Source organism: Coloeus monedula, assembly GCF_965178545.1.
Source record: "Coloeus monedula genome assembly, chromosome: 11".
Taxonomy (NCBI): Eukaryota; Metazoa; Chordata; class Aves; order Passeriformes; family Corvidae; genus Coloeus; species Coloeus monedula.
In genome coordinates this window covers 2,225,004-2,251,690 of record NC_138791.1, presented here as the reverse complement: position 1 = coordinate 2,251,690, position 26,687 = coordinate 2,225,004, and the positions used below count along the sequence as shown (strand labels likewise).

Here is a 26,687-nt window from a genome sequence, read left to right as displayed (position 1 = left end):
GGTGGAACCCAATAAGAGCACAGGGCAGCAGAAATAGAGAGGGTTTCCATGGAATTCTGCTCGTGGCATTTCTCCTGTCCAGCTCCTCCTCCCTCAGTGTGACAATAAATGCATAAGTATAGAAAAGGCACCACAAATGTCTGTGTTTGCTCAAGGAAAAGAAGCACCCAGGCACAGCAGGGTTCATTTTAGATGCTGAAACTGGGATTTCTGCATGAAATGGTGGAGGGAACACAGCCCCCAGACGGAGCCAGAGGTGCAGCCAAAGCAGCAGCCCAGCCAGGCAGTGTGGGAGGTGCAGGGCAGGGAGTGGCCGGGGATGAACCCACACACCCTGCACTTGGATTCCTTGAAAGATCCAGAGCCCATGAAGGCTCTGCGCTGCCCAGTTCCCATTTAAAAGTCCATCAAAATCATGCAAGAATAGCTGACACTGAAGTATTTTCATATCCTTGCAAGGACAGGTCATGAGATCTCCGGGCCACCAAAAGCTAGCCAAAAAGCACATTCCAAACCTAAATTAAACCCAGATTTAGACTCCACACACTCAGTATATCTAATAGGAACACTTCAGTTGATAAAAAAAATGAAATGCATGCAGTGTCGGAACAACCATGAACCTCATTTCATCCATGTGGCAAAACCACCTATGACACCTGTAACGACATAAGATAATATTGATATATGTTTTTAAATTGATATTGTATTAATAGACTAGTGGAGATTATTTTCATTACCAGCAAGCAAGAGGAGTTTGATGATCTAATATTTGGGGAAAAAAGTAGTCAAAATAGTAATATAAAACTTGTTTGAGAAAACAAGATACTGGACAAGAAAAATACCATGAAATATGGAAAACAAAACCACAGGCACTGAGAAAAGATCTGAACTAGACATTGGTACATATCACAAGAATTAATTGCTGCAGACTAATTACAAGGGTTTTTAATATGTATCTCTGAGAAAAAAAGTCTGCCACTCCTGTTTATAACTGCTGGAGGGAAGAGGTGGGAAGGGTTTCTTTGTTTAACCAGACAGAGCTCCTGGGATGAGGAGGAGCTTGAGAAAGGAGAGGTCAAAACAGCTTTTGATCCTTTGGAGCTGCTATTACAGCTCCCAGCAGAAGTTTTAGAACAGGATATTTATTAAACATCTAAGGAGCCTGAGGAACATCAGCTGGCTGGGAACAGTGACCCCATGCGTTCCCCTGCAGACAGGCTTCCCACTGCAGTGAGGTGTCAACATCTGGAAAAACCAAAAAAATGAAGTGCAAGTTGTCAAACGTTGGAAATCTTGGAAAACAAACCTTAACACAGCATTAGAAAGCCTTGTTGGAGCTGCTGAACTCAACACATGCTGTTCACCGGGCAAATTCACAGATGACAAAAGCAAACCCAGTCCTGGGTGATGAGCTGCATTTTGCTTTGCTCGGGTGTTGGGATTTGTCTTCGTTTAGCACAAACTTTCTAACCCAATGGCATCAAAGGCTCTTTGCTGACTCAGATACCAGCACAAATTTATTCTGCTCAAACCCCAAAAACTGACCAAGATAGTTGAGGGTTTGTAGCTGAACTAAGACAAAAGTAGTGCTTCAGCACCCAGGCAAGGCACCCAAGGCATGATGCAAATCCTTGGCCAGACTGCAGCTGCCAATCCTGTTCCAAATGGATGTTAATCACCAAAAATTAAGCCCATTCTCCACACAGTGTGGCCAGTGCAAGAGAAGGCTTAACCCCTGCGTGAGGCAGCGGGGATTGTGGCTGGCCATGGATCTCAGCTGCCTCAGGACAATGTTCTAAGACTTTTTTGGGGGGTTTTTTTCAGTATAGAGGCAGGAAAGGTCCTGAAACCAGAGGGGGAAACCCATATTCTAGCAAATGCAGTCGCAGTCTGCAGGGAGACCCTATGGCCTAGTCCTACAGACCCTACTCAACCATGAGTCCTGTAATTATTATTGAAATGAAGCCTGGCATCTATTCCATGACCAACCCAGAAAATGAAGCATTTCCACTATAATAAGAGTTTCTTACTGCCATCCCATTTTGTTTTTCAAACAGCAGCAATACAGATGCTTATTTTCCAGCAGCCAGGAATGCCTGAAGTTCCCTGGAGTCTGCAGAGAAGCCCAGTGTGTACCAAACTCCTCACAACGATGATGAAATTGGTGCCAAAAGCAAACACCCTTCTCAGAGCTATCACAAACCCCATCATCTGTCACAGGTTGAATAAGGCATGGCAGTGCTTTGCCACCTCTGTCAGTCCCATGCATGCTTCCATCTATCCACACCTTCTTTAAATAAAACTGCTTAATTTTACACCAAATGCCAGCAGCTTTTAAAATCAATCTCAAAGCATGTATGATCACACACAAATTACCTGGCCTCAGAAGCAAACATCTTTCCAGCAATGGTAACACTCCTAAACTCTGAAACTAAAACTCTTCCTGGCAAAAATCCACATTCATCTGCACTGTAGCTCAAAGCTGCCTTATACAAAAACATGCCCAAAATTTAAAACACATAGGATTTAAATTTTCTTGAAGATAGTTTATTATTTCATTACACCACAATGTGTTAAATTGCAGTAATTCCAGCCAGACAAGTCGATCCAAACTGTAAGTTGATGGAGATGGTTATTTATTACCTGCTTCAAGACAAAGCTTGCCCTCTTCATAATTGTCTGCCCCATCATCCCAAGGAAGATGAAAAGAGACAGTGTAATTTCAGATGGAGCAGGGTCAGAACAGCAGCATAATCTTCAAGCAAACAATGAGATACTTTCAGACTCAAACAGAACCATGAACACCACTAACTCTGCTCTTTCAGAACATTTAACCACAGGAACTTTTTGCTTGCTTTGTTCTAGAAAAGGTTTCACCCCATGGAGGTTCCCATAAGATGAAGACAGACAAGGTAGCCCAAAAAAAAAAAATTAAATACAAAAGGAGTGTCAGATTAACAAATTAAAAGCAACCTTTGGCCACAAGCCACTGGTTTTAATTTGTTAAAGTTTTGTTAAACGATGATTAAAAGACCACAAATGGTTCACAGCAAAACTCCAAATGGCAAATTTAGTGTAAAGGGAAGGTCAGTGTAGTCAGTGATCCACAGCTGAAGGTAAATATTCAGAGGAACCTCTTTGTTACACACGTTTTTCTTATGCAGGAAACATCCATATAATAGATTTAACTCCCTATTTGATTTGTATCCTATCTCTCACACAGGACCAGATGAACTGTAGTCCAGGTGGCATAATTAAAATCATGAACAGGTTGCAGCTCAAGATGAGATGCAAAATTATTTTCAGATTTTCCACATTAATTCATGGTGAGCGACATCATTTACATACATTTGCAGGCTGTAAGAAAAGGTTCTTCAGTCAGCAGGTCGGGCTCTGCTCGCAGGGAACAGGGACAGGAGGAGAGGGAACGGCCTCAGGCTGGGCCAGGGGAGGCTCAGGTTGGACACCAGCAGGAATTTCTGCATGGAAAGGGCGCTCAGGCCTTGGCAGGAGCTGCCCAGGGAGCTTTGGAGTGCCCATCCCTGGAGGTGCCCAAGGAATTCCTGGAGGTGGCACTCAGAGCTCTGGGCTGGGGACAAGGTAGGGATGGGGCACAGCCTGGACTCAGTGGTCTGGGAGGGCTTTTCCAACTTAAATTATCCTGTGATTCTCTAGTACAAACAGCACAGCAATTTTCAATTCCATACTGGAAGGGGAATCCTGCTAAACTTAGCCACAGATAAACTGGACAAACAACAGAGGAGACATTCTTTAAACAACAACAACAACAACAACAAAATAAAGCAAAATAAACCAGATCTTTACTTTAAAAGCAGCTGTGTGAGTACAACCCTCCAATAGAATCCACTTCAAATGCTGTAAGAATTTCAAGTGCAGGGATGCATTTCATCCTCTGCTGTTGCCTGCAGGGAGCTCACCTTCAAACTGCCAAAGTGCTGCTGACTCAGTCTGCTCCTTGGGAAGGGTCTCATGCAGGGATGCAGGGACAGAGGGAACAGGGGAGTGCAGAATGAGCACAACCTCACCACCTGCGACCCAACACCAGACTCAGGAGGCAACGAGGGAAAGAAAAAGAGGGAAAAAAAAAAAAAGAGATTGTCCAGAATTTCTTGTGCAAATAACTTGGTTTTAAAAAGCTTTGCCCCAGGCTGTAAAGCCAAAGCACTGTGACAGCATCATGAGGCAGACACTGCTCTGTGTCAGCCCACCCCCTCTCCTGCAGCACTTCTTGAAGCATCCTAGGAAGGTACAAACTTCTTGGCTCTCACTCTTGTACAGGGAGTGAGCCAGACATCTCACCACTGCTGAGAGCAAGACAACTTGAGGATGGCAATATTAACAGAGAAAACCAAAACCACAACCAAAACCAAAAAAAAAAACCCCACTGAATGCTCCCCTTTCATGCTTCACTATGAATTTTAAAATAGGAGGTTTAGAGAAACTTTGGCAGGAGGCAGAGATTAAGCAAATAATCACTGTGTGGGAACACAACCTTTCAAATTTACCACGTGCACCATGGAGCTAAATAGGTCCCATGTAGAGAAGTAATACAAATTAATTCAATAATGAGATGTTTTACTATTTATTTGGCTTATTTAATTGAGTAGGGGAGGTATCCTAAACATCAGGTTCAAGGCTGTCAAAGGTCTCACAGTACAACAAAGGGAAGCGAAGGAACCAAAACACAGAGTGTTATGATCAGTTTTTGGTTTGTTTTGCTTTTAAAGACAGCTCCTTGTGGCTGCAAATTTCTAAAAATCAAATTTATTCAAATTTAAAACCAGGAAGAACCCTCTATACCCACCACACTTGCACAGATTTTCAGTCAGATCAGACTGTTGTCTTTGCAGCTGCAAGACCATCCATTTCTCAGAAAAAAAAATAGGTGTATAATCATGCAAATTGTCCCCACCACTACTGGAAAGGATGTGGCAGAATGCCGGATTATGAAGGCAAAAATGACGTGGAAGTTCTTAAACTAAAGAGATAACTAAAATGTTTGGAGTTTGGATGAATAATTTCAGAATGTACACTGTGAAGCTTCCCGTTCATGTACTAAAACTTAATCCACTTCTAAACATTTCTGATTGAACCAGGCTGAGTAAGAGGTTAAACCACGCAGGAGAAAAGCGATTACTGCCTCTCCCTAAGGCAGTCATTAAGTCCAGGATCAGTTAGCAATGGTGGTGGAGATTTTTATCTAGAAAAACAGGTAAATAAGGTCACTGCAAAACTTTATGAAACCACAGTACCAAAAGTGACAGAGCAGCTGTTGGCTCAAACGAAAAGCAGAGCAGAAAACAGCTGTGTAGAGGTTATGTCTCTTCTGCTGCAGTAGGCAATACAAAGAAAATTCATTTTCTACACAGACTGTATGGCCAGCAGAGTGACTTTGAAAATGAAGAATACTTTGTCCTCTCTCAACACCTTACCCACGAAAAGCTATCAGACACACACTGACCTGATATTCTGACCTTCAAAGCATATTTCAACTTCAATTCTATTTTTAAAATAATTGCTGGGAAAAGGCATGAGTCACAATGCTGCTTGGATCCCCCTGCACTGGACACTCACCAAGGGCTGTGTTTATTCTGAAGTTTCCCAAGTCAGAACAGGCTCTTGCATTACCACCTCAATGTGAAGAACAAGGTCCAGTTCCCTCAGCCACCCAGGAGTCCTGGCCTCTACATCCATTCTGACCTTGCCAATTCTGGCACAGATGTGTGTTGCAAACATCAGGAAGCCCTGGGATACTGCAAAGGATTTCTGCCAGAGAGGGATCCCACTTGCCCAGCTGTCTGCTACCCATGGGCACCTTCTTTATGCTCAGGTTGCAGCATTTACTCCAATCTGCTGTCATGCAAAAATGCAAAGAGAAACCTGAGGGAAGCACAGGTGAGAAATACAGGCTCTGCACTTCAGAGATATAGGTGGAATTTGAAGGGTCCCACAGCCAGGCACCTGGAGAAACCCCCTGCTCCAGCACTTGGAAAAAGGGGAAACGTGCAAGCGATAAGGAACACGTCATACATGTGCTGATGGAGGCCAGCAGCCTGGGTGGTTCAGCTTTGTGCCCTCCCCAAACCGAGTTTAGGAGCAGCCAAATTATTATGTATCCATTCAAATTTTGATTTCCCCTTCTTCCTGTGTCATCCAGTTCATTCCCTCTGGAGCATGAGGCTGTTACACACCCCACCAGCACTGTGGATGTCAGAGGCAATGAGGCCCATGCTGCTGACTCACCTACACAAACCCTCAGGAGTTTGATTGGGTCCAGGCTCTTCATTACAAAGAAGCCTTTTAAGACATCAGAAATAAATCATCTGCCTGGTTGCCTTTAATGAAAGCTCTGTTACACAGGAAAAAGGGGGAGGGAGCATGAAACAATATCCATGGTGGAACAGCCATGCCAGAAAAGAAGGATGTCTGAAGAACAGAATGAAAGACTTGAGAATTAACTCAAGAAGAGAAACAATAAAGCAGCATGGAAATGGAGCAGGAAGGTATAAACAGGAAAGTTACAAATGGAATGAAAGGCTAAAGTGGCTTTTTTTGTTGTGAAAGAACAAACACACCTCATTAGGACAAAGAGTCAGTAACATATTCCCATGTACCAACTTCCCGTGGAACGATCCCCGGTTATTTTAGTGGATTACAGCTGTATGACCAGAAGAAATCATTTCCACATACTGGTGGGGAACTTCAAAAGCAGCTAACAAGGCTGAAATCAATCTCTCTTCTCTTAAAAGTTTTACATAGCAAAGCCTTGTAACAACTGCCCCGAGTATTCTCTTAACAATCGCGAGGAGTTCAGAGCAAGCTGCTCAAGGCTATGATTCATTCGTGGCTCTCTGCCAGAAAAATAAATACATCCAAGACCAGTGGCCCCAAGGGGAAAGGTAGGCCACTCTTTAAAAAGCACAAGATAAATGATTTACAGAGCAGAATCCAGTTTTCAGCCTATGTGGAGGAGGAAGAAGGACTTTTTTACATCTCCCAAAGATTTAGTGCACAGACTTGGATACTGGCAGTGCATCAACAGATGGAGGGAACCAGGAACTATCGAGCTGGGATTTGCAAAACTCACTCCAAAGAGCAAGAAATGACCCCTTATACTGCTGTACACAGAGTTCATAAAGCCAATCAAGATGTGCAGTGGGTATCCAGCAACACAAGACAAACACAGCTGGCTCAGGTTACAGGGAAGTGCAGTAAAGTCACACCTGTGCAGGGATCCTCTGGCAGAGTGACAGTGACAAACAGCTCAGAGGTGGGCAGGGCCTGACGCCACACGGCCCCTGCTGCACATAAAAATGGTTAATTAGCTGCTAAACAACAAGCAGTACCTTACTTTTCTTTTTTTTTTTTTTCCCCACAAGAACATTATTTCTGAGATAAATGCTCAGCCAGGGAGGTGCAGGATGGAGACTGGTGTTTCACTGGCTCATCCTCACACCGGACTGATTTGTCACTGCCCTCTAATGTTCTTTGATCCAGAAGGTCAGGGCTCCATCCTGAACCTTTTCATTTGTCCAAGAGCTTTGGAACTCTCAGGGTCTGCTTCTACCACTGGGATCAGTATTTTCTGTTCCTAACCTTCCCACTGAGCACACCTGAGCAAGTCAACACCTGGTTTTAGATTGCTTTTCATAAAGCTTATGCTGAAAGATAAAAAGTGCTTTGGCTACTCCAAATCCTCACTACAGAGGAGGTTAATACACTCTACCCACCTTACAACTACATATTAAAGACTTCTAGATTATCTAGAAAGGAGCCCTTCATGCTAACAAAAAAATCCAGCCAAACCCCAAGGCTGAGTTTATTTAAGTGGCTTCAACTCCCTAGTTCCATTTTTTATAATATAAACTTTTCAAATTGGGGACTTCAGCCTCTTACTAATAGGGACAGAGAATGCCAGGCCCATACAAACCTTCTTTGTCCCCATAAAAAGTTTAGGCAGCCTTGTGCCATCAGCAAAGGGGCATTTGAGGGGATTTGTTTTACACTTTCTATCACCAATGGATAATGCAAAGTGTTAGGAATCTGCCTCTGACATTAGAAAGCTTCACTGTGATTTATTTCCTATTTCACAGTAATTATTTCCTGAGTCTGGATTAAAATTTCACACTCAAATATTTAAAAAGAATCAATATTTAAAGTTTCCCTGTGATTAGAGCAAGCCTGCATGAGTCATATTACACACAACAATGGGTTTTCTATTTTCTTTCTTAAATTTATGCTCTGAACTTCTCCCTGGAAACAATTATTGGACAACTTCATTGAAATAATTTCTTTTTTAAAGTGAGATCACTAAATCAAATATAGTTTGAGAGATGATGATGATCACATAATACACAAGAAAAAAACCAAACATGCTAATCAGGAAAGATAAATTTTATTTCCATTTTTTACCATTAAATTATTTTTATCATTGACATTCCCACAAGTAAAATGAAATCTTTGCTGAATTTATTTCTATTAAGAAAAATTTCCCAAATTAGCAAACCTACCTAAGTCAGTGTGAAAAATATTCTATTTACAAAAGATCCTGCCAATTTATTGCACCAGACATGGATACTGCCAGTAATGCCCATTCTTTCATGGCAGGATTAATGTAAAGAGTCACATAAAACTCCAGTTTTCTTTCCTTTAGCTAATTTAAAGGGAGTACAAGCTCCATCTTTGTGGGCAGTATTTTCAGGGGGAAAAAGATAATCAAAGAATTTAAAAATATATGCTTTTGTTCATAATACTCCCAATTTTCCAGTGTTTGGATAGAATCTGCTGCCAAACAACACCTATTTCATAGGTCTGCCCAAGCAGAATTCTGATTTTCCTTCCACCTCTGGCCCTTGTGACAACGCCTGTGAGTTGGGCACTTTTCATCTCAGCCTCATGAGAGGAACACACAGTTCTATTGTTATTAAATATCCTTATTTATTAACATTATTAAATATCCTTCTTAAAGGATCTGACACCGGCCAAGCTGCTCGTTTCCCTCTCCCACACTGTGGCAGCTTTTTGGATTCAGGATGTCACACACCTGAGAAATAATTTCCAATTCACAAGGTCTGCCCTGCAGCAGCACCCAGGGAGCATCCTCAGGAATTCTAAGGATGAACCTGGCAGTGCAGGAATGGCAGAGGACAGTTCCATACCTCCTTCAAACTCCACGGATTCTCCAGTTCTGTAAATCCCTGAAAGGACTAAATTTGGGACATTTTATTATTTTGAAAGAGACCTTGAGGGTATTTTGGGAAGTAAAGCTAACAACACATAGAAAATGAGTGACTTTGGGTTTTAATCCATCTGTACAATCAATGTTTTTTACTTAGAGTTCTTCAAAATTCAAGCTCTAATATACAGGAAAATTCATTTCAGTATTTACAGAGTATAATTCCTTTGCCCTATTGCCAACAAGCCTCCCATTAAAAAGGAAAATTGGGCATTTAAATCATCAGAACAGACTTCTTAAATACACTGTAATCTTCTCAAGTATGCAAAGTCACATCTGCAAAACATTTAGAGAAAAAGTACCATTTATTTACCCATACACAGTATGTAAAGACTCAAGATGTCTTCTTTAACCCTCCTTTTGTCATCTTATATAATTTCTTCATACTGTAAGTTATGGATTTCTTTGCCCCTAAAAAGCAAAAAAAAAGAGGAAAAATATCAACATTTAGGAAGGCTGACTCAGAAGGTGCTTAGTACATCAAATGAAGTATTTTCCTGGGGGAATGACAGCCTAATCCAGCAGGCAGACATGCAAATAACCTTCCTGTCACAGTCATAACACAGTAAATAATGACACCAAAATTACTTTTAATGCTATCAAAGCAGAGAAAATAGAACAGAATTCTGGTAAATACCATGCCATTGCACTTGGCATACAGCAAAGGCAGAGATCTCAATTTTCAGAGATACAGCAGCAGTCGTTGCCTCCATGCATTGAGGAGTTTTAGATATGATGGGATTGAGGATGACCCCCACACAATTTGTAAAATGTATCCTCAGAGTTAAACAACTTCTGAAGTTCTACCAGAGATGAGCCTTCTCTTACAGACCTAGAGTAAAAAACCTACAGCCTTTTGCTGGGTTTAGTCATCGAGTATTTGTAAATTTAAAAACAAAGCACTGTTAGTCTTGGCATTCCAGGGGGGTTCTGAGATCCCAGCCAGTGCAGCTACTTGCTTTTCCTTTTTTGTTTAAGAAAATCACCCCAAAACAAACAAGTAAAAAACCCAACACAACACACAGAGTGACTGTTCAGGTTACAACTCAGTCTAATCACACCCTTACAAATTCACAACAGAAAAGGCAAGTTTTTAATGCTGCACAAAAAGCTCTACTTTTGACACCTGCACAGATTAAAGGTATAGTAGATTACACTTACTACAATCTTTGCTATGTTTATTTAATTGAACACCTGATAACACTGACTAAAAACACACAGAAGGAATTTAGCCAGAAGTCAAACAACATTACAGACCAGAACACAAGGAAAGATCTGCAACAAATAAGCAACCTCAACCCAAGTTTAGCCATGTGCTGCACTGGATTTTTTAATTTTTTGGGGGCATAATAATAATTGATTTGGAAAGACCTCAAGAAAAAGAAAGAAAAGAAAAGCAAAAGAAAGAAATCTTTTAAAGATATAATATTTTAGGTGATAGATGCATTCAAATTTGAGTTGCAAGAAGTCAAATGAGTAGGCAGCAATAAGGAAAAGTGCACACTTATTTGTGAAGGAATGTGACAGAGTAAGAAGGCTCTGATAACAAACAGGCTGCAGACAATCAGTTCTGCACTTCTCATGTCTCCAACTGCAATTTAAATAAACACAACTTCACCTTTTGTAAGAAACCATCCATACATGTATTTTGAACTTACAAACCCATGTGCATCCCATATGTATCCTCCAGCTTTTCCATATTTAATAGGTTTTTGTAAAAGCAAGCACACTAATGAAGTCATGACAGGCTTTTCTTTGCAACATCTCAAATAACAAGTAAATAACCATGTAAATCCTCAAGTGCCTGACATATCTGCATGGAACTTGCACACACAGCAACAATTCCTGTTGCAGCACAAGGCCAAGCTGAGCCTTGGCACAGCACAAATAAAAGAAGTGGTTCCAACCCACAACGTTAAAACTGTGGCTTTGAAAATGCCCAAGCTGCTGGATGCAGCCCCTCTGACAGAGGAATTGCTCTGCCATTCCAGTGAATTCCAGGTACTTCTGGAAGTGCAGCCCAGCGTGTGGCAGAGCCACTGCAGCACAGCTGAGCTGCGCTGGCACTGCAGCCTGCAAGGAAAGCGCTGCTCTCAGCCTGCCCGGCTGCTCTGCCCGTGCAGCAGCTCAGCAGCAGGAGAGCGCTCTCCTCCTGCCCCTCCGCTCCCTGAACTCCCCGCACCGCACGGAACGAGCTGCTCGCAGCGCTGCCCCAGCACAGGCACAGCGCGGGTTTGTCCACCCAGCTGCTTCCCTAAAGCAGCCCTCGGGCTGATGAATCACAGCTGCAGTAAAAGTTAATGGTTGTAATTACGGCTCGCTCTCAGAATCCGAAGCAGTTGGACCACATGAAAATGTCTTTCTACTTCAGCTCTGAATCTGGGACTTGGTGGTTCCACCTCCCCTTTGGATTTTTCCACTGTAGGACACAGAACAAAGCCCTGATGCACATGGGACCGAGCCCACAGCATTTCAGTGTAAACACGATTTGTGCCTGGTTTCACTTAATCCACGTTGAGTTTTCTGCAAGTATCAGTGCTGGAAGACAGCAATTTGGCTGTGAGTCCCCCAAAGTCTCCTGGTAGGTTTGCCCAGCTGCAGTGCCCTGTATTTCCTTTGGAAAAGGAACACTGATGCAGGTACTGCTGAAGAGCTGCCATGTGGAGCAAACAGTTTATATATTTGTAGTGCACATGCAAACCTTGTACAGATATTTACAGTGAAGCCAGTGGCCTGCAGTATCTGCTCAGGCAGCTGCTGAAGAGAGTAGTTATCACAAAACCAGAGTATTTTATATGTAAACCTGTTCCTTAAAAAAAAAAAAAAATCCTTGAATCATTAAAAACAAACACTGTTCAGAACATTCGTGCTAACTTAAAAGCATCTTGAACAAATGCTTCAACTGATGATTTAATCTATAAGATTGTATTTATAGAAAAAATTTCAAGGCTTGCAACATTCCTTGAGTAAAATATAGAGAAGAAAGAAGCTAAAGAAGTACCAACATCTTCAGAGGAGCTAAATATAAGAGCTGCAGAGAGAGTTCCCAAAGCCCAGGCAGACTCTGGCTATGTGGGAAAACAAATCAAACCCTGGTGCCATCTCTAATGGGAAACAGAGAGGCAACCTCACCACAGACTCGAAGAAATACACAGGCACATTTTCAAAAACTAAATAGGGCATTTAACAACAAACAAAAACAGAGCTGGAGCTCGACTTGAAAACCACATTGGCAGAGAAAGATGAAAAAAGTTCTCTCAACTGGGTTGAAATTCCTTCTTGTGCTCGTGCTTCTTGGCAGTAATGTTAATACCCAGCATGGCATGTCAGCACAGCTATTGCTGATTTAACATTGAATTTGGAAATGCTGTACCTTGCACTGCCATGCTGTGGACCAGAGCAGGCATCTCACCTTTGCTGGTGCTGTTAAGATAAAATAATCAGCTAAGGAAAACAGATTGTGTGCCCTATAACACTTCAAAAAGAGGGATGGCCAGCTAATGAAAACCCTCTTTTGCAAGCAAAGTATTTGTACAGTTACTAGGAACAGCAATAAAAAGTCAGAGCTTACTTCATGGAGCCACAGATTTCATGGATCTCTTTCATATTTCTTTTATTTAAGCTCCTGTTCTTGACATAAGCACTGTAGAAGATCAGAACCTTACACTTTTCCTAAAGTCTCTGTTAGAAAGTGTGAGAACAGGTCTGAGGGGAACAGAATAGTAGACAAGATTTGGATAAAGAATAAAGAAAGAAATGCAGCATCCTTAGGGACTGAATTTCAAGCTCCACATTTTCCTGTAAAACACATTCCTTGCCTGAGTCAAGCAAATACTTCCATGTAGGAGCCACATTCCTGTTTTCTCTGTGTAAATTCTGTATCCTATGAACATGAAGAGCCCCAGGAGCTGGCACAGCCAGGGCAGCAGCAGGAATGCTGCCCTAGGGATGCATTTTAAATTAAGAAACCATGACTGGGAGAAAATCCAGAAGATACTGACAGATTTAACATAAACTCAATGGTGTTTGGATATCTAAAAAAAAAAAAAAAAATTAAAAAGAGCAAAAGGTTTTTGCTAACTAACTCCTAAAGCCATGGACACCCATCCCTCCTCAATTCCAGGGCAGATCACAGAAACATCACACCTCAAAAATACTGAGGTGACATCCCTGATCAGTTAAATTTCACTCCTCAATTCTGTCACTAATGATTTTGGCCAGATTCTGGCAGAAGAGTGTAAATACATTCTAAAAAAGCCCAAACCTGAAAAAAACCTAAATTATGCAAAAAGTAAGAAAAATCCACTCCCCCAAGCCTCCTTGCTCAAATTTGGCTTGTGCTGGAGGCAAAGGATCAAAATTGCTTTGCTCTACCTGAATTAAATCATAAAAATACGTTTCCACCACTAAAACCACTAACAGAAAATAGTTTTCAAATACAACTCTCCATAACTGACTGATAAGAAGGAAACCATAGTTTGTTTTAAAGCTAAAAAACCCCACTACATATAAAGCAAAAAGCAGTTAAGATAAAGGGAAATAGAGACATTTCACAAATAACTGGTTTCAGGTGCACAAACCATGAAAAAAATTACAAGTGCTATTCAAAGATGCATTAGGACCCCCCAAAGTCCCAGTGCCAAGAGAGGCTGTCAGTGATTTACTGCGTGACACACAAGAGGAGCTGACGAGCCCCAGAGGTGATTTTCTGTCCATCAGAAGAGGTAGGAAGGGAGCATAAATAATCCACACAGCTTAACTATTTCTGCTCCTATTCCTGCACTTCCACAGAGAGCTCTGCCCACGGGGCACTCAGGATAACCTGAATTCAACAGGAATAACAGCCTTTACACCCAGTAATGGCACCATTTGAATATCATTGCTTTAGTGGAAGAATTGGGAATAGGTATGAATGAGTTCAGAAATTCATTTGAGCAACTTTAAGCCTTTTGAATACAAAAAGTGAAGAACTAGTGTCCATTAGCCAAATCTGGCCTGCAGAGAAAATAAAATTGAACTCAGAAGCTGTTTTTTCTTACTTTTGGGTTGTTGAAGGGTTTGTTTGTTTATTTAAGAGTCACACAGACTGCAGTTCCTTTCAGCATTTTATAATTTTGCAATAGTTATAATAAAGCCTCTGCTTTAAATGTTGCTTTTATTTTCCAGGGACTTTTAATTAAACACACAAAAAGTTTATTCTTTAAACTCCTGTAATGAGACAGTCTGGGGGCCCTGTCATTTTTCCTTTGTGAAATCAGAAGGCCCATGTTGACAGAAATCACACACATTCTTACCAGCTGTCAGGATGGTTTTAGCACTCTGCACTATACTGGAGGATCTCACAATTCCTGAAATGCCTGCAGAGGGAAAAGCACACAGATGTTACCCATCTCAGCACTGGTGTGGGGATTTTTTTTACCCTCCACCATGCACAAGTTAAATATTGTTCCAGTTATACAATCAAGCTAGCCTGAAAGTAAAACATACACCTAACACAGAGAAGATTTGAGTTTGCTCTGCTTTTTCATGCTAATTAGAAGTATTATCTAAACTATTTAAAATTATTTTATGTATGACATACAGAAAAAAAACCCAGATCAATATTGAAACAGACAACAAGCAGTAGGAATTGACTGAATCCATTTATTTAGTGTTCCCATTAGTTCTCTACTAAGATGATTAATCACAAAGGATTCACAGATGTTTCATCTAAGTGCTGGTAAATTAACATTCTAGAGCAGAACAAATTATACTCCCTGTTTACTTCAACATGAAACTGGGATTTGGCACTTCTCTGATCAAGCAGACCTACCTCTGTTATGCAGTGCTTGCCTGGCTTTCCTAAATTACAGCTTTTGGAGATAAGGCTTGTTTACCACTTTGCACTGTGGCACATTCAGTTCTCATTGTCCAGTGGTTCTTAGGTATTAAAAGAATAGTACATAAAACCTTATTTTTTTTCAAAATGATTAAGTTGTGTTTGTTCTACAATATATAAAAGCATACTGATATGTACAAAACTACTCACATCACTAAATAAATGAAATAAATGTAGAAAGGCAGCAGTCACGGAGCTAGTCTTCCAAATGGACACATTCTGCACTGACCCATAGAATATAATTTCAAATATTTTTAAATCCTTCCTTCAAAGCTACTTCCATAATGAAGAACAAAGCTTAGCATAGTTCAGGCCTAAGTAAGGATACAATATTCCACTGGAAAACCATTTGAGAGGTAGGAATAGGGAAGAGAAAGGAACAAATCATGACTATGTAGCAAAATATCTTGGGACAATGCAATTCGACTTGAGTAATCAGCTTTGTCTTGTAGGATTCCCAAACGGCTTGGCCTGGCCTTCACCCAGATTGATGAATTAGTAAAATGCTTTGGCCACAAAAGCAAGAGCATCTTGATTTGTTCTCCTAAGAGTTTAAACTGCTGGGCCTGAGAAGACCCGTCCAGGGTTTGACACTGAACTGCTGCTCCCTGTGCAGCCACAGCTGTACCTGCCAGAGCTACAGAAACACAACCACCAGCACAATGAGCTCAGGGGGGGTGACTCAGAGCTCTGTGTGCAGCTCAAACACTACATCCCCTCCTCCCAGATCCAGCTTTTATCCTGGTTTTTATCCCATAATTGTTGCAGCCCAGCACAGAAGGTATCATGAAAGAAGCTGGACACCTCCATGTCCAGGTGCAGTTCATCCCATGCTGTCTGTGGAGAACTGCAACACCCAGGAGCTTTGTTTGCCCCAAAAGAATCAGCCTGAGAGCTCCCTCAGCAGCTGTGTCCAGTGGCTCCCAGGCATCTAGGGAATTTTTGTTGTGCTTAAGGAGCTTGCAAGATTTGCTACCTGGAACAGGAAATGTGTCAAGTTCTTAAAATACATAAAGGACTTCAAGTACTAAGCTTTTTCATTTCTCTGCAGCGTACCAGAACATCGGTGTCTGCAGCATCAGCTTTAACTTGCTCATATGACATAATCTTGCCTCAGAGCAGTTGTGCTGATGAGAAGCACCTCAGCCTTTTCCCTCCAAGCTGGAGCTCTCTGCCAGGGCTCACATGTCTGGGCTAACCACGATGACTGGGAAGGGTAATGTCAGCAAGTCAGAAAATGACCTCAGCCTTGCAATGTATGACTGGGAGGATATAAAGCTTAATATTTTGATGAAGTTTTGCCTGAAGATGGAAGCATCAGAGTTGGGTGATCTAAGCAGGCCACACTGTTCCCTAAGTGCTGCCTCTTTCAGGACCCAAACCACAACACATCTTCCTATATCACTAGGAATGCTATTGATAGTATTTCAGATAAGCTGGTGGCAATCAAATCCAAACCCAGGCTTTTAGGAATGTATTTCACGATTAATCTCCTGGATCTTTTCACCCTTCTCTTTAAATCACCCTGAAATAGAAGAACATACACAATAGATTTGTCTATCGTGTCTTAAAGGAGATTACAGACATTGGTCCAGACCTACCTTGATTCACCACAAATCCACAGTCAGGGTCATGGGCCACTTGCAATAAAATTTCTTCCACATCTCTGTTCTTTCCAGGAGGGTTTACCAGAGCAGTTATCTTTTGTTGCAGAGTTTTTGGCAAAGCCATAAGCTGTGTAAATTGACCTTCTGGACTTTTATCAATCTGAATGTTATAAAAATAAGACATTAAAAACATTCCGGTCTCTTTTTTTTTTTTTTTTTAAAGAAGTCAGAAAATTGACCTGTGATAAATATCTCACGGAACCTGATCCATTTCACTAGAAAAGGTCATTGACAATGCTAATAAAAACTTCCCAAGCACAGGGAAATGCAGTATCTCAGGTCTCAACCTGAAAAATGACTCAATGCAAGGGTTTTTATTCAAGGGAAGACACACATGATCCTGCTGTGTCTGCAAGTAAGTTTTCATTGAAACTGTATCATTTCTGCTGTATCCAATTTCCTTTGGAAACATAAGTACACTACAATAAAAAAAAAGTTCCCCAAAGACCACTTAGCTGAGTTTCTTCTGCCTGAGTATAATCAAACTGCAGACCCACACACATTTCAAGTTCAGCTTGAAAACCATTTTCTCTGCTTTAAACTCCAAACCACATCTGGTTTGTATAATTTGATGAAAACATTCATCCCACATTTTCCAATCTAAATCAGAAATTCAACGACCCTATTTTGAATACAATGATACCAACATGCAGGCCTGTACAGATTTCTCCAAAATGTAATGCAGGATGGGGCAGAGCTCTCCAAAAGCGGAGGAAAATCTGAAGAGCTCCTTTCCTCCCACACAAGGTTTTAGACACTTCATGGAGACATCAGACAGGAGTCTGGTTGCCCTCTCCACTCCCTTTTGTCAGTGTGGAGAAAATGATCTCCAGATGAGTCAGCCACAACTCCAGAGGCAGCCGACAGTGAGCAGCTCTGAGCACTGCGTGGGAGGAATCCGTGCCTGAACCAAAACTCAGAGCTGGGGTCTGCCTTGCCTTGGTTCTGAGGGACCTTTGAAGGAAGAAATTTTCTCTGTAGCTCTGCATGTCCTGGAGCAGGGAGTTCTATTCTGTGCTAACTGCACCCCCAGCAGTAGTCAGCCACCTTTGGACTCCACTGGGGAATTACTGCCAATACCCAGAGGAAGGTGTGAGCAATAAAGTATTAAACACTTTGCTTCAAATCAACAGCAACATGAGGGCATTTAATCAACAGTCTTGATGACTATTGTGGGATTGTAGAGAGATTTATTATCCAACAATAAATTTGCAGTATGCTACCAGGATTTGTTTAAAGGTAAAACAACAGGGAGTTTTTCGTTGAAGGAAGTATTACTAATTCTTTCCCAAATTCATTTAAATACTGCTTCCACCAAACTGTTCACAAGCAATAAGAAAACATGGAGACAGTTGCAGTACAATACAGATTTGCCTATGTTTTATTCCAAAGCATTGCAGTAAAACTGTTTACTGTGCTCAAGCCTGTAGTTAAGCCAGTTTCTAACAAAGACACATCCTAAAAGGTGGCATTTGGGAGATAATTACCCAGGCTTGAGGATAAAGAGGTGCCCATGTCCATGAGACAACTGGTGCTATTTGTGACTTCACCATGAAGTTTATATCACACTTGAATGTTCACACAGGGACATGCAGATTACAAGAGGAAAAATTGCTACTGACTGTGGCATCTCTCCCCTAACTGCACTGTTATACCAGAAAGGTGGAATTCGAGATACTGGTCATTCTGGATTTCCCAAAATCTAAGGAAAAAATGGTTTTGTATGGGTATTAATGCCAGAATGTCACTTGGGCTTAGTCAGTTGATCATCATAGCTAGCACTTGATGAGGTTTTTCATGAGTTTTTGATTGCAGAAAGTTGCACCTCTGAGTTACAGCCTGATCTCTCTAACACAAACCATCTGTTTATTCCTCACTTCCTCGCCTGTTATTTCCATATGGAAGTCATTAGAACACACGTTTTACAATGATCTGTGCTGGTTGCCTTGCTGGGGTCTAGTTCTGTGCCCATACTCAGAAAATGAGCAGTAGTTCCTCCATATGAAGAAACTGGTATGTAAGGCAAGTCTTCTGGTGGCAGAATGAACCAAACAACAGAAACATAACAAACAGCAAGTACAGAGCCTACAACTGCTCTCCTTTGTGTGTGGCATAATTCCTGCCTTCTGTCAGCGTGATAAAGCACTTCCACTTGCTTGGTTTAAAGCTGTTTAGAAGGAGAACACTTGCCTCTAGCCTTCCCAGATGGTGCTTGTACACCACTTGAGGGCAGTCCTGAAGTATGTTACTGTACAGCTTCTGGAAATGGGCAACGTTGGGTTTCACTATGTTCTGCACTTTGGATTTGTCTTCTCCTATTATCATTCTGAAATCACCTAGTCAGGAAAAGAGAGAGTGAAGCCATCAGGAAAAACTCAAAATCAGAAAGAAGGAGAATATAACAGATACCAACATAGTACAGAGCTGTCATCTAAAACTCTGTTCTCCAATACTATATATGCCTATACAATCCACAGTAAGGTTCACCTAATAGTGAAAAGGACTATCCAAATACCTTCAAGCACAGAAAAAATGTCCTTGAAGGCACATATTGTTACATGGCCTCTGATAAAAATGTCATTGGCCCATGTGCCCACATTTTCACTTGGGCAACAAAATAATTCCAGCTGCCAAGTGGCAGTAACAGTTACATTCTTTGCAACCACACCTCAGACTCAACAGATTACTAAACAAATTGCCCTGTCCTCATATTTAGTATCCACAAGCAAATAAACTGAAATTTTCCAATTTGAGAGGAAATAATTTGCATTGTTTCTGCACTCCAAGGGCAGTACCTGGAGTTCAGCTAACGGCACTCATGGTTAAGATCACTGGATCACCCTTTCCTCTGAGCCATATATTGTGTTAGATGTTTCAAAAAGAAATTCCTTTCAACACCACTGTTACATTACTGGCCTTTGCACTTTCTTTTCTCATACATGACTGAAAAGTTTCAAAGAGAATAAGTGAAAAGACAGTCAGTCTGTATGAAAGCATTCCACTACCTCTGTTAGGTACTAGCCTGGCTGTTTCCTGGGTTTCCAGCCAGGAGTTAGATGCTCAGTGTAGCTTGCACCAACAACCAAAATTCTGAATCAATTCCTTTTCCCACTTCCCACATTCAGGAGATAAATGTTGTTGAAAGGTGGCAACTTGCTAGCCTTCCTTAGTTTATTTCAGTTTATGCCAAGCCACAAAACAAACACTTCGTATATAAATGGTACTGACTCAGTGCTCTCAAAAAATGCAGAAAAAAATAAAGAATAAACATTTTCTAAATTAAAGCTTGAACAACTCTTTTCAGCAGTCTCCAAGGAGACTGATTAGAGTAACACATAAAATCAATTTTGTCTACTAGTACAGCCTCTGAAAGACTTAACGAAATGGCAGCAAAATAAATATCCACAAGCAGCCTTTTTCTTGTGCATTCCCAACTGGGGGCTGTATTGTTTTAGCTTTGTTCACACAGCACAGCCAGTCTCAGCACTTTACTGGTTTTTGTTTAATTGCACTGTTTCAAAGAGTATATAAAAAGTATCTTGGTCACTGGTGCCCACCAAGAATCCAATGCCAGTGCTGGGCAGGCTTCAGGTGGGCAGATAAGCAACAAACATCCCTGGCTGGCAATCCCACTGTCAGCACCCTCTTCCTGGTGCTCTAAAATGAGCAACAATTCAGAAAAGAACTGCTCTGGAAAAGTGAGTTGTAATCTGAACTGTGCTCAGAAGTGTTACATAAAACGGAAATGCTCCTCAGAATGGCCAAGCTGCATCTTAGACCCCCCTGTGCTTTCTTTAAAAGCCGAACTTGCATTTCTGTATGAGCAAAGGAAGCACTGTGTAAAGCACAACTCCAACCAAACTTGTTCACAGTAATTACAGTAAGGATGTCAGCATTTAAAAAGCAGTGCTGAGTTAAATTGTAACAATTACATCTTACATTAAAGAGCGATTTGCAGTAGTTCCTTCAATATTTTTCTACCAATTTCCTAATTAATGACTAAAAAAAAAGAAACTCAACAAATACCAACCAGGAGAGTTAAATGTACATCAAAGAATCATAATCTGGATCTATAAGTTAACTAAATAAGAACCTTAAACACAGCACACTCAAAAGGAGATGACAAGGTATGAGTCAGACTATCAGATGACTCAACATTGCACTGAGTGGAAAGAAAAATTTTTTTCCCAAGGTTTTGAAACATTACACCAAAATACAATCCATGCAAACAGAAGAGAACCCACATTATTTCATCATATCCAATCACTCACACTTAGCTGTTCTTCAATCAAGCAGGTATAAGCAGTGTTGCTGATGTACCTACCCCTATTTCCTCTGAATCAGCCCAATTAGTGTTCTGGAGCTGTTATGTAAGCCACCATTCAGACAGAGTTTTTGATGCACACAGCAGTGCAGGCCCAAAGCAAGAAGGCAGATAATTTATCACACATGAAAGCACAGCTGTGGTACAGCAGCTCCAGCTCCAGCTCTTCTCCTCAGCCACTTCAGACCCCACAGACTCACCAGAGTAGGAGAGTCCTGCAATCTGCATGTAAAGGTCCTCTTCAGAGAAGCTCTCTGGCAACATGAGAAAGGCTGCTGTGACTGCACTCTTCAGGTTGCTGACAAGAGCAGCTTGCAGCTTGCTGTTCTCATTCTGGGCCAGGATTTTCACCTGGAAAAGCAGAGCCATTGGAAGCAAAACTTCAGGAAAGCACTACTGGAGCTAGAAATGTTATTTATTTTTCATGCTGAATTGATTAAGAAATTAATTTAAGATTAGATCTTATTAGTATGGTACAGTAAGTACTAGAGTATCCCCTTCTATTTACACCATGTGAGAGAGAGGAACATGTTTTTAAGAATTAACAGTCTGCTGGAAAAGGCTGTTTTTACACACAAGTTTGGAAGAGCTATATGCAACAGACATTAGCTAATCTCTGACGAGCTAGTCACCTTTTCATATTCATCAATTTAAGGTTAATCAGAACAGGAAATATGAATGCATCAACAGAAATACTTCATATGGCATTGTGCAATAACAAAAAAGACTATTGTCACACTGAAAGAGAACAGAATGCCAGACAGAGATAAGTTTTCTTATTCATCTTCATTCTTTCTATTTTTTTTTAATAGAGGACTCCCCTATCAAATGCTTCAAGTAGTTTCTCGGACAGAAGTTGTCCTAGAAGAAGCAGGGCTTTATTTCTGTACTTTGCATGAGAAGAATGTGAACTCGAGGGGATCTTCACTTATCCATGAAGAACAGGTCACTTGAGTGCCTCTACCTGCCCCAAGAAGTGTTTATTTTCAGGAAACACTGAAACTGTTCAAGACCAGCTACAGAATCCAGTCACCTAGGATATGGAAATATAGTGCAATAAAAGGCAGATCTTCGGTAAGAACTGAAGATAGAAACGCACTGTTACAGAACACCAGGCACATGAAGGCAGCCTGGTTTAGATGGATAACTATGCACTTCTGGAAACAACTCCCCTAGGAATCCCTGCTTGGTGTGAGTTTGTCTTTTTCAAGTGTTCTGGTTAAGCAATACTGTCTTGCTTACAAAAGATGTCTTTTCAATATTTGTCTACTCTACAACACCTTAAAATTCAAACCCACTGGCCATTGTGAACAAAGGTATTCCCTTGATTTTTCTCAAATCCCATCAACCAATTCACTTAGATGTATGTTCCTAACTTGCTGCTACAGGGAAATCTAAGGAAAGTCAGAACAGAAAAATCTGTGGCCCCCCAAGCAGTCACACAGGTGACTGCAATACCTTAGGATTGGCATGGAAACATCAGCAAGTTATGGACATGTTAAGGACATCACAGTTAGGGCCTTTTATAACATGAAACTCAGCAGAGACACTATTCCTCCTCATGGAAGACCCCAGCCTTGTCTTAGAGAAGCAAAAGGAATAACCTCCTCCTTTTGTAAAAATCACCCCCTAATATAAAGCCGTTTTTTTCAAATGAAAATAATATGCTAGGCTTCAAAATTTGAATGCCTGAAACAATGATAGCATTTATGAACAAATTTGCAACAGTTCAAAGAGCTGCAAATCTCCCAGGAAATCAGAGTGCAATAGTTATCACCCTGGTACAACAAGGATGAATGCTGATTCCTGGGGTAAATCTGAAAGAGCAGCAAAGTTAAGGAAGGCTTTTTCACAGTACAGAGAATTTATATTCACTGTACCATGTCACAAATCAAAGCAGCAGCAAATGCAGTCACACTGAAAATAGCTATTCACTATTCACTGTTGATATGACATCCAGAATTCTTCCTTCAGTTATCTTCCTCAATGTATTAAGTTTCATTCTTCACAAAGACAACAGCTGCTCTAACCTGGATCATGCTGTAATATGTATCTGGAGATAAAGCCAGCAGTCTGAGACAATCTATTCTAACTTTCACTCCAAATTTTTTAGTTAAAAGCATAATTAACTTGTGTTCCAAGACCTGAAGGGATTTCTCCTCTAATTCTCCCCCTCCCCTCCTAACAGATTTTCCCTTAGCACTGCTGCCATCTGCTGAAAGCACATCGAGGCAGGCACAAGGGGGAAAGCAAAGACTATTTTTTATGACCCAAATATGGAGGAGAAAAACCAACGTGCAGAACCCACGGTTCATTCAATTATGAACCAGACAGTAACTGCACAGCAAAGCTGCTTTCACCTTTAAAGATTTCCATTCTTTAACTGTGTTAAATTTTGGCCACCCCTATAATCTGTTATAAAAGGCAAATAACACATTTAACATTGAAGGGACTTGGCATTAAAAGAGTCCAGTTATTCAAGATCTAGTACAGGCAGAAAACTGTTATTAATATACTCACCTTTAGGGGCTCTTTTTCCACATAACACAGAACATCATTAAGAACCACATTTCACCTCCTTTCTGAGAGCTTATCCCTCTAGGGCTACACCCCTAAATCAGGGCAGATTATTTGTGCAATACTGATGCACAGATCCCTAACAGATAAAGTTCAAACTCCAACTGATCATTTTCCAGCCCTGTAATTTCTTGCATTTCCAGAGAGAACTGAGCAGTTACCGGCTTTTGTAGGCGCCCAGCGACATAGAGAGTTTTCCAGTGAAACAAATCCTCAATCAGGGCATCAGTGCTAATTACTCCATATTTTATCATCTGGGAAAAAAAAACAAAAAACCAAAGCAATATAAAGCCTTTTGAAAAAACCTATATTTGCATTGTTTTCCCTACATGCCATAACTGTCCCTAATTCTAAGGAACACGTACCTCCAATTAAAAACTGGATGCATAATAGGAAAATATTTATCTGTTTTATTTAACACACGAAGTAAGAGAAAAATTTCCCATTCATATGCAAACTTTACATGTTGGATTAATTCACATTATGATATTGAAAACACTCAAGAAATAGTTTTTCAGAGACCTAAATTAAAACCTACAGACATTTATGTATCCTGTTATTGGGAGGTGGGTGTGTATCAGGGAGTTTTTTCTCTTGCTCTTTGATATTAGGAAAAAAAATTGTGATTTTGTAGCTTATTTTATGTAACTGGAAAAGTCATGGTACTTCCCACAGTTGGTTATAAATTCATATTACCTGAATTTCCAAAGATTATCACCACAGCAAGGCAGCCAGCTCTAGAATTTCTGGACAACACGGGACCATAGACGGTAATATGACTGAGTCGTTAGAAAATAAGACCAGGGCATAAAGAGCCAAGAACACAATGCCATGGCCAAGACCACTGGTCCTTCCAATGAAATCCCAAATCCCTTTTTACATCAAGCAGATAAAGCTTAAATCCCAAAATCTTGTACAGGGACAAGAACACCAAGACTGACAGAGTGTTTCCCTCACTCCTTACCAAACACAGAGGTGCAAGACAGGACTTGCTGGATGAGAACCACTCACCAAAATTATTAATTACACTCAAGCCTCGCAGGTCAGGGCATTAGACACTAAACCACACAAATGTCAATTCCAGCTTGCTGTGTTGGAACTTGAATTTTGTATCAAACAAATGGTAAAAGACCACTTTGCTGTTACTACATGGTCAACTGCTGAAATTAAGCACCACCAGAACTTTACCACCACCAAAACTGGGAGACAGCAAGGGATAAGGAATATAAATCCAGTTCCTGAAGTGCTTTAGCTGTAAGTTCCAAACACTGCTCACACTTTTAAGGTGCAAGACCAGCTGCTCTGTTTGCTTTTTAATTAAAGTGCTGTTGGTGAAGCAGTTTGAGACATAAATATTGAAGATACCACGAGTTAATCTGCAATTACAATCTGCAATATTTGCTGCCTGAAATCTGCTTTAAGCTAATAATTTTAATACTTCACAGACAGAAATATTTGACTTAACTCACTCAGACTACTTGTACTTACCCTGCCATTGCATGGCACTAAGGTGTTGTAGTAAATTCCCGCTCCGTATCTTTGTATGGTAGTTATCTTTTTGGGGCCAAAAAATTTTAGGAAGGAATAATGACTCCTGTTCTTTAACAAGTTTGTCATATGCCAGCTCACAGCATCATCAACAGCAAACACGAAGTCCAGCATATTGTTCTGAGGATAAGGAAAAGAGTGTTGGGGTTAATATGTCAAGAAGAGCCAATGTTATCATAATAATTTAAGATATACACAGTATCAAACTTCCAGCTAATCATTTTTCATGAGAGAAAAATAAAAATAAAACCCAAAACGGAAATATTAGTGTCAGATCCTGCTTAAAGGTTCTAATGAAGTTGTATGTTTATTGTCAGTCTATCAGACAGTCCAAAATTTTCCTGTCCTGGTCATGACCAAGCTTCAACCCTCCAAAATAGGGGAGCAGGTGTAAGATCTCCACCACCCTAATTCACAGCTCAGTGGAACAGCTTACAGTGCTAATGAACAGCACTTTGGGGCCATGAATGGAGGGATGTGGGCAAATAAAAGCACCACCCGAGAGCTGGCAGCAAGGAACTGCATTTCTAGCATATTCCTTTCTAGTGTATTCCTTCGCTTTTGTCAAAACAACCCAAAACATAAAAGTAAACATTATATCCAAGCTGTTGGCCCTCAGACGATGAGGAAGCCCCCCAGACTGCCATTTCAGTGCGGCAATATATTTTAAATTCCCCTCATACGCTGCACAGCAGTTGGACAAGCTGCAGTAACTCTCTGTAAAGGCAGTGGTAAATAACCTGACACACATCGGTACACACTGAGCTGAAAGGGGAGCCCGAGCTCCCCACAATGACAACCCCGCTGCCGGGACCACGCCAGGCAGCCCCTGGGCACGGACCGGACCCCCGCCCCGCCGCTATTCCCTCGGGGATTTGGGATCTTCGCCCCTTGCCGTTCACACGCCGCAGGGCCGGAGGCGGCTCCGGGATCCGGAACGCCGCGGGGCCCGAGCGCTCACCTCGCCGTGCTCGGCCGAGGCCCCCGCCTGCCGGAACACCCCGGAGCCGTAGGCGAAGGCCAGGCTGAGCTCCTGCGGGAACTGCGCCAAGACCCGCCGGAACTTCACGGCCGAGCTGGACAGCACGGGCAGCGCCATGGCCCCGGCCGCGGGCCCGCCCGGCCCGGCCGCTCCCGCCCACCGGCGGCGTGAGGAGAGGCCGCGCCGGGGGAGCGGCGGCGCCGCGCTGCGCCCCCTGCAGCCCGGCGTGGGCATGGCGGGCTCGGCCGCGCCCGCAGGGGCTGGGCCGTCCGCGGGGCGCTGGCGGGACCCGCTCAGCGGCCCCTCAGTGCTCCGCTCAGAATGCCCTCAGTGCTCCACTTAGAATGCCCTCAGCGCTCCGCTCAGCGTCCCCTCAGTGCTCCGCTCAGAACGCCCTCAGTGCTCCGCTCAGAATGCCCTCAGTGCTCCGCTCAGGATGCCCTCAGCGCTCCGCT

General features: G+C 41.7%; 1 protein-coding gene across 5 annotated transcripts; it reads right to left on the bottom strand.

Annotated features, from left to right (window-relative positions):
• Positions 1–8,466: 8,466 nt before the first annotated feature.
• On the bottom strand, positions 8,467–26,365 carry TAMM41 (TAM41 mitochondrial translocator assembly and maintenance homolog). Of its 5 annotated transcripts, XR_014226735.1 has the most exons (10): positions 26,212–26,365; positions 25,191–25,370; positions 23,864–23,956; positions 21,326–21,476; positions 18,992–19,137; positions 16,736–16,901; positions 14,551–14,613; positions 9,570–9,667; positions 9,180–9,227; positions 8,467–9,064 (listed from the first exon to the last, which is right to left on the bottom strand). XR_014226735.1 is itself a non-coding variant. In XM_082288730.1 (9 exons), exons 1-8 carry the CDS (start codon positions 26,347–26,349, stop codon positions 9,591–9,593), a joined length of 1,014 nt encoding a protein of 337 aa, XP_082144856.1. In that variant the 5' UTR covers positions 26,350–26,365; the 3' UTR covers positions 8,467–9,227; positions 9,570–9,590. The 5 variants fall into 5 exon arrangements, 3 of the variants coding, with proteins under 3 accessions (XP_082144856.1, XP_082144855.1, XP_082144857.1); XR_014226734.1 differs by having other exon boundaries at positions 9,180–9,667; XM_082288730.1 differs by having other exon boundaries at positions 8,467–9,227.
• Between the last annotated feature and the right edge of the window lie 322 nt (positions 26,366–26,687).